Source organism: Dendrobium catenatum, unplaced genomic scaffold (assembly GCF_001605985.2).
Source record: "Dendrobium catenatum unplaced genomic scaffold, ASM160598v2 fragScaff_scaffold_133, whole genome shotgun sequence".
Lineage (NCBI taxonomy): Eukaryota > Viridiplantae > Streptophyta > Magnoliopsida > Asparagales > Orchidaceae > Dendrobium > Dendrobium catenatum.
Window position 1 is genome coordinate 6,218,228 of NW_021318595.1, and position 16,491 is coordinate 6,234,718.

Genomic DNA, 16,491 nt, shown 5'->3' on the forward strand with positions numbered 1-16,491 from the left:
ATTTTGTCGTTTCACCTACTATAATTATGCAATATTTTAACTAAACTAGCAAAAATAAAGGCACATGTAAATATCTTACTATTGTATTAGGTGTGAAATGACAATATGCATATGGTACAAATTCATGAATATGATCTGTCATATATACTGTTGCAGGTATATTAATAATATAATATTGAAATAATTTACATGATACATACATGCTTGTTATGCATTGCATATATTATAATTAATAAGAATGAAATATTAGTGTTTGATGCAAGAAAGACTTGCTAGTTATAGATTGATTCAGGTTTGCTAGAGCATGGTATTTTATACATGAGGGTGGGCCGACGAGTTTTCCTTTAAATTATAAGTTTATGATGTAATCCCAATATAAGATACAAGAGAAAGAGAGTTATAAGTGGATAAGATGTGCTGATGGGAAGGACTTACGACTCTCACAAGAAGCCACCTAAACACACTAACACACAATTATGATATGAGAAAATACATGAAAATACCATATAATTAGCTTGATATCCTAAATATGTATATACATACATGACATGATGACTATAGATAACATGAACATGCATAAGTTGTATAATACATGAGCTATATGATACATGAATATGATGCATGATATTGATACGTACTAGACATAGATATGTGATATATATGATACATGAAATTGGTACATATCAAATAAATAACATGGTCAAACATAGAAATGATATTCATGATGTTGATACACATTGATAACTAATATACTTAAATTACAAATGTATTTATCTTACGCGATTCCTATGATAGTCTTATTGTAGCACTGTTCTTGATATTTTGGATTGAACTGAGTCGATAATTGTTGATCATTTCATGATTACTTTTTCATCCTGATTGTCACTATTCATATTGAACATTATTATTTGTGCCAATGCTCTAATAATGATTTGAATGGTTGCATGAATATTTTTTATGCTTTTCTTACATTGGGTGCAATGGTATGTTCATGAGACCTACTAGACTTCTATGCGATTTTACATTATTTTAGGGAAAGGTAAGGACCCAATTATAAATATTTCTTGTGTATTTTGTATTTATTTTTATAATCATGAAAGTGTATTAAGATATAATGATTTAAAAGGTGTATTCATGGCTAGTCTAAATGATTTTTAGAAATGAAATGCATATGTTTTGATAATGAAAGACAACTTCTGTTGTGGTTGCTATTTTTTTATATGGATAATTATTAGTAGGTCTGAAAGATGATTATAATATATAAATGGCTAGGGCGTAACAAGTTGTATCTTGAATACAAACTCTTGATGTTTCATATTACCATATGCTTCTCTATTTAGATATTCAACTTCTCATAGTGCCTAATTTCTAATTTTTGGCATCATTTACGCTCATCGCACCTTTTCACGATGTTGTGTCCTAATTTATCAATGATGACATCTGAATTCTGGTTATAAGACTCACAATAATGAAGCTGAGAAAAGTTAGAAAAGAGAGAAAGAGGTAGAGATGACAAAAAAATTCTAAAGAAAGAATATCTAAGATTTTATAGCCTCAACAAAATACCTATATTAGTATATCTATTGAAATTACTATTGACTCTATATTTATAGAAAATTGAGGAAATATGAGAAGCTCCACTTATGTTTTAAATAAAAAAAAATAAAATATATAGATATAACATAACTGTTATAAACATTCATATATAATACATATGGACTTTTATCTTTGATGAGTGATGTGAAGAGATTGTTGATCGAGTAAATGAAGTTACCATTTTTTTGAATAAGCATATGTAACTTTCTCCTTGTGAATGTGCGAGTGGCCCCTCGAGCTAGAGCTAATTGTCCATCCAGCTAAAGCTAAGGCTAGTGGTCCTAGAGTGAGAGCTAATGGCCCCACAAGTTAAATGAGTAGCTCCTTGAGCCAATAAGAATGATCTCCTTCAACAATAAATTTTATTATTTTTAAAAATATTTTTTTAAAAATACATATTTAAAATACAATATAAAATTAATATTAATTCAAATAAATATCAATTATTATAAATATTTTACCAATCACAAAATTAATAAAAAATTAATCCAAAATATAACTGTACCCAGATAATAATATATGAACTGTCCACTAGTTTAAGAATAATAAAGCTATCAAAGTAAATACAACCGAGAAGAAGAAGAGAGAGAGAGAGAGAAAAAAAAAAAAAAACAAAAAACAAAAACAAAAACAAAAACAAAAAATGAAAGTTGGGTCATATTTTCTCATTCTTCTTCCGTCAGCAGCTTGCATCCGGCCATTCCCCCTTTCCGCCCTTCTCCAGAGAACGGTCTCCGCTTGATCCCATCCTAGGGTTTTCATCACAGCTCTCAGATCCCAAATCTCTCTTCCTTTTCTTGCTCTCTTATTGCAGATCTGGAGTGCCAGGGCATCTAGTTATTGAAGCTCCGGCATCGGATCGATCCGCCGTGCGGTTGCGGGTTTGATCCGATGGGATCGACGATGCGCGGCCTCTCCGTGTTTATCAGCGATATCCGCAACTGCCAGAATAAGGAGCTGGAGCGCCTACGAGTCGACAAGGAGCTCGGTCATATTCGAACACGCTTCAAGAATGAGAAGGTCACCTCCTCTACCCATTGCGTCAAAACTGTCACTCGACGAAAACAATAGTTACTATCGGAAATGTTTTTTTATTAGGATATTCAACAGAATTTGTTAGGTTCATGATTTACCTGCTATGTTTATCGGTAAAGGGCTAGAATTGGGAACTATTCTTTTTGAGTTTAGAAGGTAAGATGCCATTCGTGATGCAAGGAGCTCACTGCCTTAGAATTTTTTTTCTAAAGCCACTATTTGGAAGTAGATTGTGGCAGCAACCGCAACTGCACTTCATTCTAGGGAATGCCATTTTAAAATCTCTGGCTATGTTCTTTCCATTTGAGATGAGACTCGGTGCCTTGTTCTTCATGTAGAATTAGGATGATTAACAAATCAGAGTTTTTAAAATTGTGTAATAAAATACGTGCTTTGACAGTGCACCTAGGAGTGAGAGACATGCAACGCAACTTGGGGCTATAGCATAACGTGATGAATAAGAGACATATGCCTCAAACAGTTGAGGCACACCTTAACGCCCTTTGAAAGAGGCAAACCTCTATTTTCAGTTCTTAATGTGTTGTTTTAGGGGTTGTTTGGTTGGCTGGAAAAGGAATATAATGTTAAACGAATGCAATGTAAAAGAAATATAGTGTATTTGAAATATTTTAGAGTTGTTTGGATGGGTGTAAAATAAATGCAATTGATTATTATTTTTGTTGTTTGACTTAAAGTAAAATGAATGCAGTGTAAAATCCAAAGATTGTGGTAGTTAGTGGTCGGTGCTAGGTCGGTGGTGGCCGATAGTGGAGGCGGTGGGTGGTTGTTGGCGGAGGGGCGGTTTTCGATGGCTGGCGGCTGCAGCTTCTATTGGTGGTTGTTTGTGGTGGTCGCCACTAGTAGTGAGTGGCGTCATTGACGATGAATTTATGGTGTATTTGGATATCCTGCAATTTGAGGAATTCCAACTATATCAAAATTGAACCATATGGTGAGTACAAACTGCACCAAATTTTTACACTACATTTGTTGGACCTCTGACAAAACACAAATATTCTCAAACCCCCTATAGTTGGAATACTTTACACCCATTTTACTGTAAAACAACAACCCCTTAATTTAATACTCACAACCCAAATGATCCAAATGCCTTTTTTAGTTAAAAAAAAAAAAAACTATTTTGCTCTAATAATGTACCAAACATTACAAACTAAACCTTAAATCATAAAAAAATGTGAAGCCAAGTGCCTCATGTTTATGTTTGTTGAGGAACCAAAGTCAAATGCAGTTGTTGGGAATTGTGGTGAAACTGAAGTCGAATGGTAAGGATAAATAGCACCAACGCTTCCATGCCTCAAGAAGCATCAAGATGTCGTTGTGGTGCTAATGCTGCTATATTCTTTAACCCTTATATTTGCCCACATTTCTACTTTTCTCTTCTTTCTATCTTAATTTGTATTCATTATTCTTCTCTTCATTTTATTTGTTAGTTTTTTTCTTCTCCCCTTTTTATTCTATGTTGTGGATATGTTTTTTTGCTTTTGGTTATTTTGAAAATGGTGAGAGCCTCTGCAAAGAATTCTATGAGAAATGTTGGTCACAATCGAAAAGATCCGATATGGAAGTATTAAAGCTGTGTCCAAGTATAATTTTTGGGGAATGGGAAGACATTTTTATTTGAAATATAATTGTTATCAGAAAGAAGTTAAATAAGGCTTTACAAGAATGAAAAAACATATTTTGATTGTCATAAAACTGTTGCACCATATACAAAAGTACTTGAGGAAGTTAGTGAAAAAAATGTGTTTACATGAAGCATCTGATGATAGAATTGATAATGATTCTTATGGTAGCAGTAAATATTCTTCTTCTTCTAGGCTATAAATCTCCAATAGAGGTGGGGGACCTATAGATTAGTTGATGAGAATTTGGAGAATGAAAGAAAGCTATACAAGGGAAACCCCACAAATGGTTATACAAAATACTAATGACTTTGTAATCTTGTTTGTACTAATATTGGTAGGTTCTTTTTTGAGAATGCAATTCATTTTAATGTGATAACATCTCCATCTTATTTTATCATGTGTCATTCATAAGAATCCGCCGGGGGTTGGGGGGGGGGTGATAAAGAAGCATCTAACATTACTTTGATTTCAAAGGTTGCTAATGTCAGAGAAGAAGAAAATATTCTTGAGTTTTTTAAAGTCTTTTTTTCTTATGCAACTAGTCCTCCAATTTTGTGACAATGAATCAAAGTTATTAGTAGGGAAAGTCTCTTCCAAATATTTGAAAGCAATAGAAGAAGATATTAAAATCATAATCAATTTCTTCATTGCACATATCACAAATAATGGATTGAATAATGCCTTTGTCGAAACAAAGATATTTGCTATGAACTTTTCTCTTATAGATAATCAATATAGTGCTGTAGTTTTAGAGTGAACTATAGAGTTCCAAATCTAAGATCCAGAGTGATAATGAATACCTCCATTCATTAATAAAAAATTAAAAGACATGATCGAATAGAAATCATCAATAGACAAGCTATATAGGAACATCATGGTTATTTTCAAGGGGGGTTGATGAGAGAGAGTGAGAGTAAAAAGAACCCTTCTTGCAATTTAAGAGGAAAGGAGCAATTCTCATCAGAGAAAATATGCCTACCAACCTCAGGTATATCCTGAGAAGCAATAGAATTGTTACTATTCCTTGAAAAGACAAAGAGTTTATTGATTAAAGAGGAAGCAAGAAGTCATTCAATCATTTATTTTTCTAATAGTTGATGTTTTTACCATTATGCACTGACTATGAATTAGTAACTCCTTCAATAAAATTGGAAGCTCAAGAAATTTTGTTAGTTTAGTAACTCAGAAGGTGATTGAATTGTTCCAAATGATATTACCAACAAAGGATTATTTGTTAGTCAGAAGAGAATTTCTACCCCATTTACTAAAGGGAGAGATTCATCACTTGCAAGTATTTAATTTTAAGACCACCTCAGTCCCTAGGTCTGCAAACATTCCTCTGCAAAAATCAACAATTACCTCTTAAAGGCCAATGCTTGAGTTTAATTTGTGCAATATGTGTTCTTGCATGTTTATGTCAGCCTAAAATCAACTTATCTATTAACATACAAGTGAAACTACCAAAGGAACTTAACATGTATCAATCCTTATAGGCAAATCCACAATCTGTACTAGGTTTGGAATGTTGTGAAATAGCATCTAATAATTCCATTAAGTCCCTTCGAAGTTTTTCCTTATAAGGCTAGTAGTTGGCTCTAGAACAAGCTAATCTATTGGGCTTGCATTACTCTTGCATAAAAAAATTCTTAAATAAATCTCTTTGTTTGCATTGACAATTTCTATAGGCATCAATGTTAAGACAAGTGAATTTAGGTTTAGTCCCATATCAATTAGTTGAAAAATAAGTTGGTGTAGAAATATTAGGTAGTTGGCCTTCACCCTAAACACCGTTTGACCACTTCTGTATTTAGCCCAACTTTGATTTCCTTTATTTCATCCTCAGTAACAAGTGCTATTAAAGCTAATAGTTTAGATGATCGAGTCGTTCATATTTTTTTTGGCTTCCATGGGTCTTGCGTGGGTTCTACCATGGTTTTAAAAGGTTCAAGGGCTAGTGACCTCATAATGCTTCCTTGTAGTTGAGTAAACCTTTGGCGTATTGTAGTTGATGATTTTTTACAAATTTACATTTGATGAGAGTGATAGTTTGTGTGGAGAGCTCTCACATGACGGGAGATTGTTAAATCTCATGATGCTTTGGGTTAGTCCTACATAAATTAGTTGAAAAACAGATTGGTGTAGAAATATCAAGTAGTTATCTAGCACATTGGCATATTTAATCTAAATTTGATCCCATTTGATTCATTTTCCCCATCAATCAACAGCTGACTCTTTGAATTTATGCTTGAAGTCAAAGAAGGTGGTTTCACTTACCGGAAGAAACACAAGAAATAGGATGACAAATGGATGTTCAACTTCCTGATTGAATGAGGAGTTGGTTGAATATCTTTAAATTTCAGCATACAAGAGACAGTTAATCATTGATATTAATAGTTAGCTAGCTTTTAGCAGCTTCTGTTTAAATTTGAAGTATATTTATTGATTATGTGGCAATTGCGTATTCGTTGTGTGTAAGTATTTGGAAGTTGTTATTCAAGCTTCAAGTGGTTAGTCTATAATGCTGGATGGTTAAAAGATGACTGTTGGCCTCAATAAGATCCTTCTTTTGTTTGAATTTCATTCTTGAAATCTTTTCACATATTCCTTTGGACCATGGGTGTTAGTAGACACAACAGAATGTATTAAGCTGGCTAGAAGCATGCGGATCATGTTTGTTCAACTATAGCATTCACTGATGAGAATTTTACCAATAAGCAGGGCTTGACTCCTTACGAGAAGAAGAAGTATGTGTGGAAAATGCTTTATATCTACATGCTTGGTTATGATGTGGATTTTGGTCACATGGAGGCAGTTTCTTTGATATCTGCACCCAAGTATCCAGAGAAACAGGTATTTTCTTGCTTATATTTTAATGCTAATTATGGTGCTTGTATTTATATTTAATCATCATTGCAGTCACTTTTGTCTTCGTTGATTTTCTCTTGGTCTTGTCCTTAATTTTTGATAAATCTTTCTTGTGGTCATCGGTAGGTAAAAAATGAATCTTAACTGGATTCCAAATAACACTAGTACTTTTATTTCCCTAGTTCTTTTACTATCACTATTTTATGATTAAGGCTTTTGGTTGAGCTTTTCTCCTATTTTACTTTTCGAAGGAAAAAAATAAAGAACAGCTTCTGGTTTTTGTGGAATTGTTTTCGAATTGAGCCATGAGCTGCTAATTTATTTCTCTTTGAAGTTCAACTAATGGATTGGTTGTGCTGGTTAGAGCTATATCAGGATGTCGATGAAATAGGTTACTGTTGAATAGGATTTAGCTGAACCAGACTGATCCGTTGCAGTTATTTGTTCAACCAACTTTGGTTTAATTATTTCTAATTGAACTAGAGCTTTATGGCTTTTTTTTTAATTCGAGCTTTATAGCATGTTCATTTTTATTTCATCAAGATCATGCTGCTTGAGGTTAATCAAGCTTGCTTAGATGTATTTGAGATAAATTTGATGTAGCCAAAACTATCTATCTATAGAACCTTAGCATTTTTGTTTTCGTTTTGACAAGAACATGTTGCTTGAGCCATGAGCTGCTGGCTGATAATATTTTACCATGTTGGATCATTCAAATATCATATGATTTATAGTTATAATGGAAATAATTAATTTTCATAGTTTAAATTTTAACGTAAGTAACAACAATTTATTAAACAAACTAGGTCATCATTTGTGGGGTGAATCAGCATATAATAATTGTTCTGTTTTCTGCAAGTGTCTTGGTGGAATGTTGATCCGAAGTTGCATTTGGGTTTTTGAAGATTATATGCAGATTGTGGAATCACTTCTCCAGTCAGCCATTAATATGATTTTTTTGCATCATGCTATAGGTGGGATACATTGTGACATCTTGCTTGCTCAACGAAAATCATGACTTCCTCAGAATGGTTGTAAATACAGTTCGGAATGATATAGTTGGCCGCAATGAAACTTTCCAATGCTTGGCGCTTACCATGGTATGTAGTAGCTTTTCTATGTTTCCCGTCTCATCTTTTGCAAAATTGTACTAATCTTTTGAAGGAATCTTTCATATTATCTCATAGTTGTAGCTTCCCTTGTAATACTGATTTCCTAATTAAGTTTGTGGTTGATTTGAATCAACTTTATTTGTGATAATTGGTGCAATGGTTATTTGCTTGATTCCTTTATTGAGATGAAGCTTGTGAGTTGTGATTTCCTATGATGTGAGCTGTATGAACACTAGAAGTAGTGATGCATGAGTATATTTTCATGCTTGCTCTTTGTACATCTACTCAAATGTGGCGGAACTAATTCCCTCAAAAGGTCGCCATGTGCATATGCACAACTACTTGTTGACATGCACATCTGAGTAAATGCAAGCATATATACTAGCTAAACATATGGTGAAATGTCTAGGCGTGCTTGAACATTATTTTACATGTATCTTTTAATACAAGATTGAGCTATTATGAAGAAAATGGTTGAGGTCTAAGACATACTCATACTTCTGAACTATTTACTACCTGCAATTATAGCTATCTATCTTAATCATGTTTAGTTTTATGAAAGATGATGAGCTTTAGTAAAACTGCGAGTGGGATTTGGTCTTTAGAAGATGTGATGTCAAACAGACTCGAATTTACTCAGATGTTGTTTTAACATCAGATTTATAAATCAGAGATGAATATTAGTGAGTTGTACCAAGAATTGCCTTGTTCAAGCTTGGTTTGATAAATAATAACCGAGATAAAGGGGCTCAATCTTAATTCAAGCTTGAAGATCCCATATAAACTTGTTTATTCACTTTTAAGCTTGAAGCCATTTGAAGCTTTAAGCTGGAGAAATTTTTGGTTTGGATTTTCTGACAAATTTTTGCTCAGAATAGGGTTCAAAATCATTGGATTTGCTTTAAGATAATTGCAATATAAATTCTGCATGAATTGCACTCTTGTTAAAGTAGATTCAATGATTTTGAATTTCATCCTGATAAAAAAATCTGGGCAGGATACTTTAGGCAATTTTTTTTCCAATTAAGCTGGGTTTCATTCAGAAGATTTGGTTTGATGTAGTTAAATGAGATTTTAGCTCACTTAAGTTTTCTATGTTGATCATATATCTTTAACAAATGAATTGATCACTGCTTTATTGAAGTTTGACTGTTTTATCTGTCTAAAAAACCAAATTAATTTGGAAACAGAAGAAGATGTTGGTTCAATAGTAAAAGAATCGGACATGGGATATGCTGGTGAGGGAGTACGCCTGTGCTGAGTGAGTGCTGCTGGGTTCCTAAAAAAGCTTGCAGTTTTCAATGAGATTTAGCTAAGACGTATGCTATCACAAGGCGCCACCAACAACTTTGCAAATGGAATACATATGAGATAATCTCATAATTGAGTGCTAACAAATTATTAATATTTAACCGATTAAGTAAATTCTAAATGACCACTTTTAGAATGTTATCAAAGTATTTAAATAATAAACCACCGGGCACAGGGTTATGATTGTTATTGCCATTTGTCTCCAAAGCTGAGCTCATAATTTTTGTTTTTACGATGTTTCTTTCAAAGTTTTCTTATACTTCTCCAATGAACTTCAAATGCAAACAAGCCATAATGAACCTATATACTGAGCATTTTATGAATTCTAATGTAACGCTCACTTGGTGAAATTAATGGAAAACTGAGGTTTTTCTCTCTTTTTCTTCAGACTAGTGAAGTGTTTTTTTAATAATTTTTTTTAATTTTTGTTTCTTTTAGGCTTCCATTGCATTTTTACGTTGCAATTGTTTCACCAAAACGAACCAATCGATATGATACTGATTCAAAGCTTATCTAATCTGTTGTCTCATGCTTACTTTGTTTGTATGTGATATATTCCATTGTTTCTTTGATGTATAGTTCATTAGAATGATTTGTTGTGGAAGTGCTAACTGCTTGGCATGTGATACTGATTGGTTCATTTTGAATCTTGCTGTAATAAGGAACTTGGTTTGTAAGCATTTCCTAACTACTTTGAAACACATAATTGTTGTAATAGTTTAAAATGCAACCTTTTCGGACAATCTTGATCTAGTCACCAGTTCACTGTTACATGACCTTGTAAATCTGGTTAATGGTTGGTGGGCAGAGGTGAATGAAAATGGAGAGGGAAATTAAAATGCACCTTTTTCTTTTCTAACCATCAACTACTATGGTAGATTGGTATAGATTTAGTTAACTGCATTTCGAGAGGGATATAAATTTATCCACTACTAATGATGGATGGTTAGGAGGGAGAGATGGTCCTTTATGTAGGGAAAGAGAAAGAGAGAAATAGAGAGAGAAGATGTTTGGCCAGTAGAATTCAAAGTGCTATTCCATGTTGGAGATATGAGTGTAATCTTAGTTTTATCCATCTCCCGACGGATGATTTATCTAATATTCCTTCTGCTTTCACACTTAGTTGTCTTCCCACTTTCTTATTGATTGGATTAATGGGCACATCTTTTCTTCCTAGTATGCATCTTTTAATCACTGCCTGCCATATCTTATCTTTCTTAACAATGCTTGCAAGAAGAAAGAGGGGGGGAGGGGTGGGGTGTTGAATTAAGCGAGCTTCATGATGTTAAAAGACAACAACAACAACAACAACAACAACATCAAGCCTTTATCCCACTACGTGGGGTCGCTACATGAATCATTTTTCTCCATTGTGTCCTATTAAAAGTCATGATGTTAAAAGACAATAGTAAAAATAAATTGTGCCATTGCATTGAGGAAAACGGAGGCATAATGCCAATTTGGCGCTGGTTTAGGTTAATGAGTGCTGGATCTTGTTTAGATGAGCTATGCGGTGTTTCAATTTCATCATTAGGTCAGCGTCAGCCTCATCTAGACAGTTCAGCTTTGGCTATAGTTTATGTTTTACAAGTGCTACCATTGGCCTACACCTTCTCCAATCCAACTTGTTCATGATAATCCTTTTCCCTCATGCCCTGCTCATTAGTGCTTCTTTTTATTGTTGTACATGCTCAAACTCATCAGTGCTTTTTATTGTTTTACATGCTCAAACTCATCAATCTTTTTTTTCTTACGTTCTACTCCTTGGATGCATGCATGGATTTTAATGATGTTATTTTTCCTTGGTGCAATTTTGACCAAGAAACGAACTCCTCCTGTAATTATGTAGAAGGATGCTTGGTTTGTTTACCTTTTCTGATTGACCTAAACCATTACAGGTGTTGATTTTGATCATTCCCATGGATTTTTACTGGCGGTTATTTGATGCCTATTTGACTGTGGTTTCAACTCTCTGTAAACTTCTAAATAAATAGCGTATTTTTAGATGCATTACTCCTTGTTGTGATTGTGAAGAACACGTACATTAATTGTCAAGGATTTGACTTCCTCAAGTCTCATCCCTGATATATATATATAAGCTATACGAATAAATTTGACAGTATTCTTTAATCCAATTAGAATTAGTTAATGCTATTTAAAAGCATTTGAAGCTTGGTTATTCTGGTGGTTTATTGTAGTTCATGATAACAAGTTGCGTGTGCCTGTGAATAAGAGGATTTTGAATTTTGGTTTCTGCGTAAAGCACTTTAACAAGCTTCACATTTACTGGGTTACAATCAAAACAATAAATAAGTTTTATTGTCCAATTTTTGCTTAAATTGGCCAAAATAATTACCTTACTTAGAATTAATATAAAATCTATAAAAGAAATTGAAGCTTTTTTTTTCTTCATCAGGTTGGCAATATTGGCGGAAGAGAATTTGCAGAATCGCTGGCACCTGATGTGCAAAAACTTCTTGTAAGATAAAACTCTCTTTTACTTTAGTCTGTGTTTGAATGATTTAATCTAATGGTTCTCTTATTTCATTTAGGTCTCTAGTAGCTGCAGACCTCTTGTTCGAAAAAAGGCTGCGCTTTGTCTTCTTCGCTTGTTTAGAAAGAATCCTGATGTTGTTAACGTAGATGGATGGTATGCATTTGTTATTTAAAAGCATCATAATGGAAGTTGTTTGATTTGCAAGTGTGACTTTTTTTCTTCATGCTTTTAGGTCGGATCGCATGGCGCAACTTTTAGATGAACGTGATTTAGGTGTCTTGACATCCTCCATGAGCCTTCTTGTGGCACTTGTATCAAATAATTCTGATGCATACTGGAATTGTGTTTCAAAATGTGTGAAGATTTTAGAGCGTTTGGCTAAAAATCATGATGTTCCCCAAGAGTACACCTATTATGGAATTCCATCTCCATGGCTTCAGGTTTGGTTATCTTTTCCGTGAGCTTCATATATATATATATATATATATATAACAATGCACATGTACACAATTTTGACACCATTTTCATTAGTCACACCAACACAATTCTTGTTGTCACATCGGCAAGGGATACCATTGCTCCCCTTACTGAACATGATTGTGGGAACCGTTCGCCAAATTCAATTACTCTTCTTTACCCACTTGTCTTGCTCACAACTTTGTCTCCGGCACTCGCATCACTCTCATCTCGTGCACATTCTAATTGTACAAAGAAGGTTATGACTACTGTTATATAATCACTCTCACAATCTTTAGCTTTCTAAAAAAATCATATATCTTACTATTTATGCCATCTTCTCTCTCTCTCTCTTCCCAAACCCCACCATTCTCTCTTCCTCTCTCGACACCACCTCCACTTATCATGCATAATGTAAGTGCTGTCTTTTTTTTTTTATCCCTGGTATCTAATAACTGATTCTCTATGCTCTTTCTTTTGTGGCTTCCCATCTCTCCCACTTTAGCTCTATCTTACTTGACTCCAGCATACATTTCTCACATGAGATCTCTGGTGCCCAAATTCAATATTATTGAGCCCAACCTTCTCAATTTATCCAATTCCTAATTGCACTTGTTGTCTAGCATCTCCATACAACTTTGTGCTGGGTGATTCCCTTCACAGACAAATGCAAGGATATAAAATTTCAAGAATTGTTGATTTTTAGCCGAATTAGTTTGAAGACCATGCCATTGATCTTCGATCTTGCATCTCCTTCAATGATTTTCAATGCGGGTTCAAGGGGATAAATGCTCGGCTTCCACGACCAAGCCTAAACCTGACGGTAGTTTCATTGCTATTAGGTAGTGCCACTTTAATATTGTCAACATGCTCATAAAGTCTAATCAAAGGTTTAACAGGATGTTGCCGTTATCATTGAAACCATTAATGAGAAGGGGAACATATTGATAAAATGCTTATGTTCAAGACTTGTGAAGAAGAACATCACTCAAAATGAAAGACATATTGATTATAAAAATTTTAAAATAAAATTAATCTAAAAAATATTTGAGTTGGTGGATTCTAGCGGGAAGCTATGATTAACTTCAAATAAACTTAATTATGATATTGTGTGAAACACACAAATATGCGAAATATGTACTAGTAGCACATAAGCGCCAATTATTTGTTCGGACATTGATAATTATGCCAACATGTTAAGAAGCATATGCCATAAGATCTTTATGGAGTTAAGAAATCTTAGACGTAGCTTGTATGTCTAAATACAATGTACGAGAAATCACAATTTGAGCACTGTAATGAAAGTAATGCACTAATACACTGAAAGATTTGTTGAGCCATAATTCATTAAATATACGTTTAAATGATATGAATTAATATTAACTGTATTGTATGATTATAAACTACTCACAAGTGGATATGTAATCGAAGTAATTATGAAAACTCGATTTGATTTAGTTGATTCTCAATTGATTTAAAGTTCTTGGTGAGTAGCTACCATTAAGGCATATTGCTTAAAGCATGAGATTATATGAGTTATCCTTGGGACATTCTAACTTTAGCGACACATGCATGTTGGATTTTCCTTCAACCTAGGGTTATTAGTCCAGGTATTTAGGCCTTCCCAAAAATAATATTTATCAGTTCTGATACTCTTATCAAGGTTCATAATAACTATTCAAAGTAAATTCTTATGCCTTCCATTGCATGTTGACCACATTCTAACCTAATTAACAAGGTTGCTGCAAAGCTAGCAGGCCCATCAAGCTAAATCAATTGGGAAACTTTACTTATATGGTAAGTTTGTTAGATTTTTTATTGGTCATCCGTTTTTCTTGAGGTTGTAAGCATCGTTGTGAACCTTCTAATAGATGTAAGCTCCAACTTAAAGTAAACTCTAGCTAATTCTCATGTTAATAAGTCCATCTATCAAACCTCTCTATTAGATGTCAACCTTTTGCCTATTTGATAAACATCTTTTTTGTATGGAACAAAGCTTATCAATAAGCCTTTTACAGTAGCATTCACTGATCTCATGAAAGTCGTTATTATTATACACGATTGTCTTAGTGGAGTCGTTCAATGGATTACTTTCTCAAAATAACAAAGGTAAGAAAGAAAACAATCTTTATTATATATGCCAATGAGTAATATAATAGGTATTGAGTATAAGTACACTCCCTTTGCGGAATAGTGATTGATGCTAATATTTGTCACACAAATACTCCTTCATTGTACGTTGACCCCTAAGAACTGTAATATCTAAAGTGGACCCGCTCAAACTTTCAAGTACTAGACCCTACAGTAGTTGGCCAACTAAATGAGCAAGTCCTTAAAGTGGAAGAGGCTAAATAACCTCAAGAATGGAAGAACTATTTTGATGGAACTTCAGCAATATGACCAACCAAACCACCAAATCTACCAATAATATGGATTGGGTTGGTTTCATTCTCATAATGCCATAAGGAGGCATTCTTCAATATTTTTAAGGTCTATTTGAACCTTGTGCAAGTAATGAGTTCAAATATGAAGCCTTAATAATATAGTTGACTCACAATCAGAATAAAATTAAGAAGCTTCATATATACAAAAGCTCCGAACTTATACTAAAAAAATAGCAAACACATAAAAAATTAACAAACTTGAATTAGCCCTTACTATAAACGTGCTTTGGAACTTCTACGACAAACCCTGGACGTAACTTCCTCAATAGTTGCACATCATGAAATTGTTGAAGTTGATTTACAGCTAAATTAGCTAAGAAAATGATGAATACTTCAGAGGATCAACTCATTATAATTGTCCAACATAAGCATATATTGGCGTTGAATTTTTATAAGCTATGGAAATCGAAGAAACTCTAGAGACTCTAGCATTAAATGACTAGGTTTATTGAGGAACTTGTCCTTGCCTATTTTAAAGAGGGTAGAGATAATGAGATGACAAAATAACATAAGCTGTATGGCTTATTATGCCACATATAAAACTATGAGATAGGTCACTACATACTCCTTTGTGTTTGGGACAAGCAATACTCCCCGAAGCATGAGCTATCTTCACTTCATATTGCCATCCAATATTGACTCACACAAGAAGAATACTCCCGCCTAAGGCTTACAGCCCTATATGAACTTTAGTTTCAAGCCAACAAAATTTTGAAGGTTGCAAGGCAAGGATGACCCAATCCCATGATTGTATAATCTGCCCTGAAAACTTCAAAGTAGGTGAATTAGGTTTTGTTTTGTTGGCAACCCACTATTCCCTATTGTTATATTGATGAGAAATTTCACCTAAATTAGGAAGGATCTTTCATCATTGAGAGGGCCTGCTAATAACATTACCTTTGACTGTCTTATAAATCTCAGTTACATTCTAATCCTTTCGTATTATTTTCTTAGGTTATCTTGCTGTTGGTTTCTTTGTTTTCCTTTATATATACATACCATCTTAACTTGATTCTGTTACTTTTTCTGTTGATGACTCCTTCCAATCGCTTTTTCTCGAGCACATCTTTCTTAGTAACTTTATTTTTGTTGTATTAAGTAAATAACTTCGAAACTCTTTTCACTGCAACTTTTACTCTATAAAATGCAGCTGTTCTATATTAGCATATTGAAAGAATATAGTTATCTTATAAGTTGCAAAGCCTGAAAATATTAGCTTTTGGGTTGGTGCTTCTTTTCTTGTATCTTTGCCTGCTCCTCTTGTTACATCTGCTAGTTCAAAAGCTCGTAGGCTTGTGTTTGAGACGAGGCTATAGACCATGGGGAGTAGTAAAGGTCAAAAATTTATGAAACAGCCTTATGTTGAATAAAATATGGTATTTTCTTATATGGTTGAAATGTAATGTTGCAGGTTAAAACAATGAGAGCTCTCCAATATTTTCCAACTATTGAAGATCCAAATACTAGAAGATCCTTGTTTGAGGTGTGATGCCTTTCTTCCAACATTTGTGTTCCTAAATATTCATCTT

The 16,491-nt window shown here is 33.7% G+C and overlaps 1 protein-coding gene across 1 annotated transcript in view; it reads left to right on the top strand.

The window, feature by feature from the left end:
- Nucleotides 1–2,232: 2,232 nt before the first annotated feature.
- LOC110114907 (AP-2 complex subunit alpha-2) overlaps nucleotides 2,233–16,491 on the top strand; it is a 47,122-nt gene continuing 32,863 nt past the window's right edge. Inside the window, exons 1-7 of the mRNA XM_020847950.2 lie at nucleotides 2,233–2,616; nucleotides 6,996–7,127; nucleotides 8,117–8,242; nucleotides 11,982–12,044; nucleotides 12,118–12,215; nucleotides 12,295–12,502; nucleotides 16,374–16,445. Of these exons, the coding sequence (XP_020703609.1) occupies nucleotides 2,488–2,616; nucleotides 6,996–7,127; nucleotides 8,117–8,242; nucleotides 11,982–12,044; nucleotides 12,118–12,215; nucleotides 12,295–12,502; nucleotides 16,374–16,445 (828 nt within the window). The 5' untranslated portion in view covers nucleotides 2,233–2,487. The remainder of the gene's footprint in view (nucleotides 2,617–6,995; nucleotides 7,128–8,116; nucleotides 8,243–11,981; nucleotides 12,045–12,117; nucleotides 12,216–12,294; nucleotides 12,503–16,373; nucleotides 16,446–16,491) is intronic.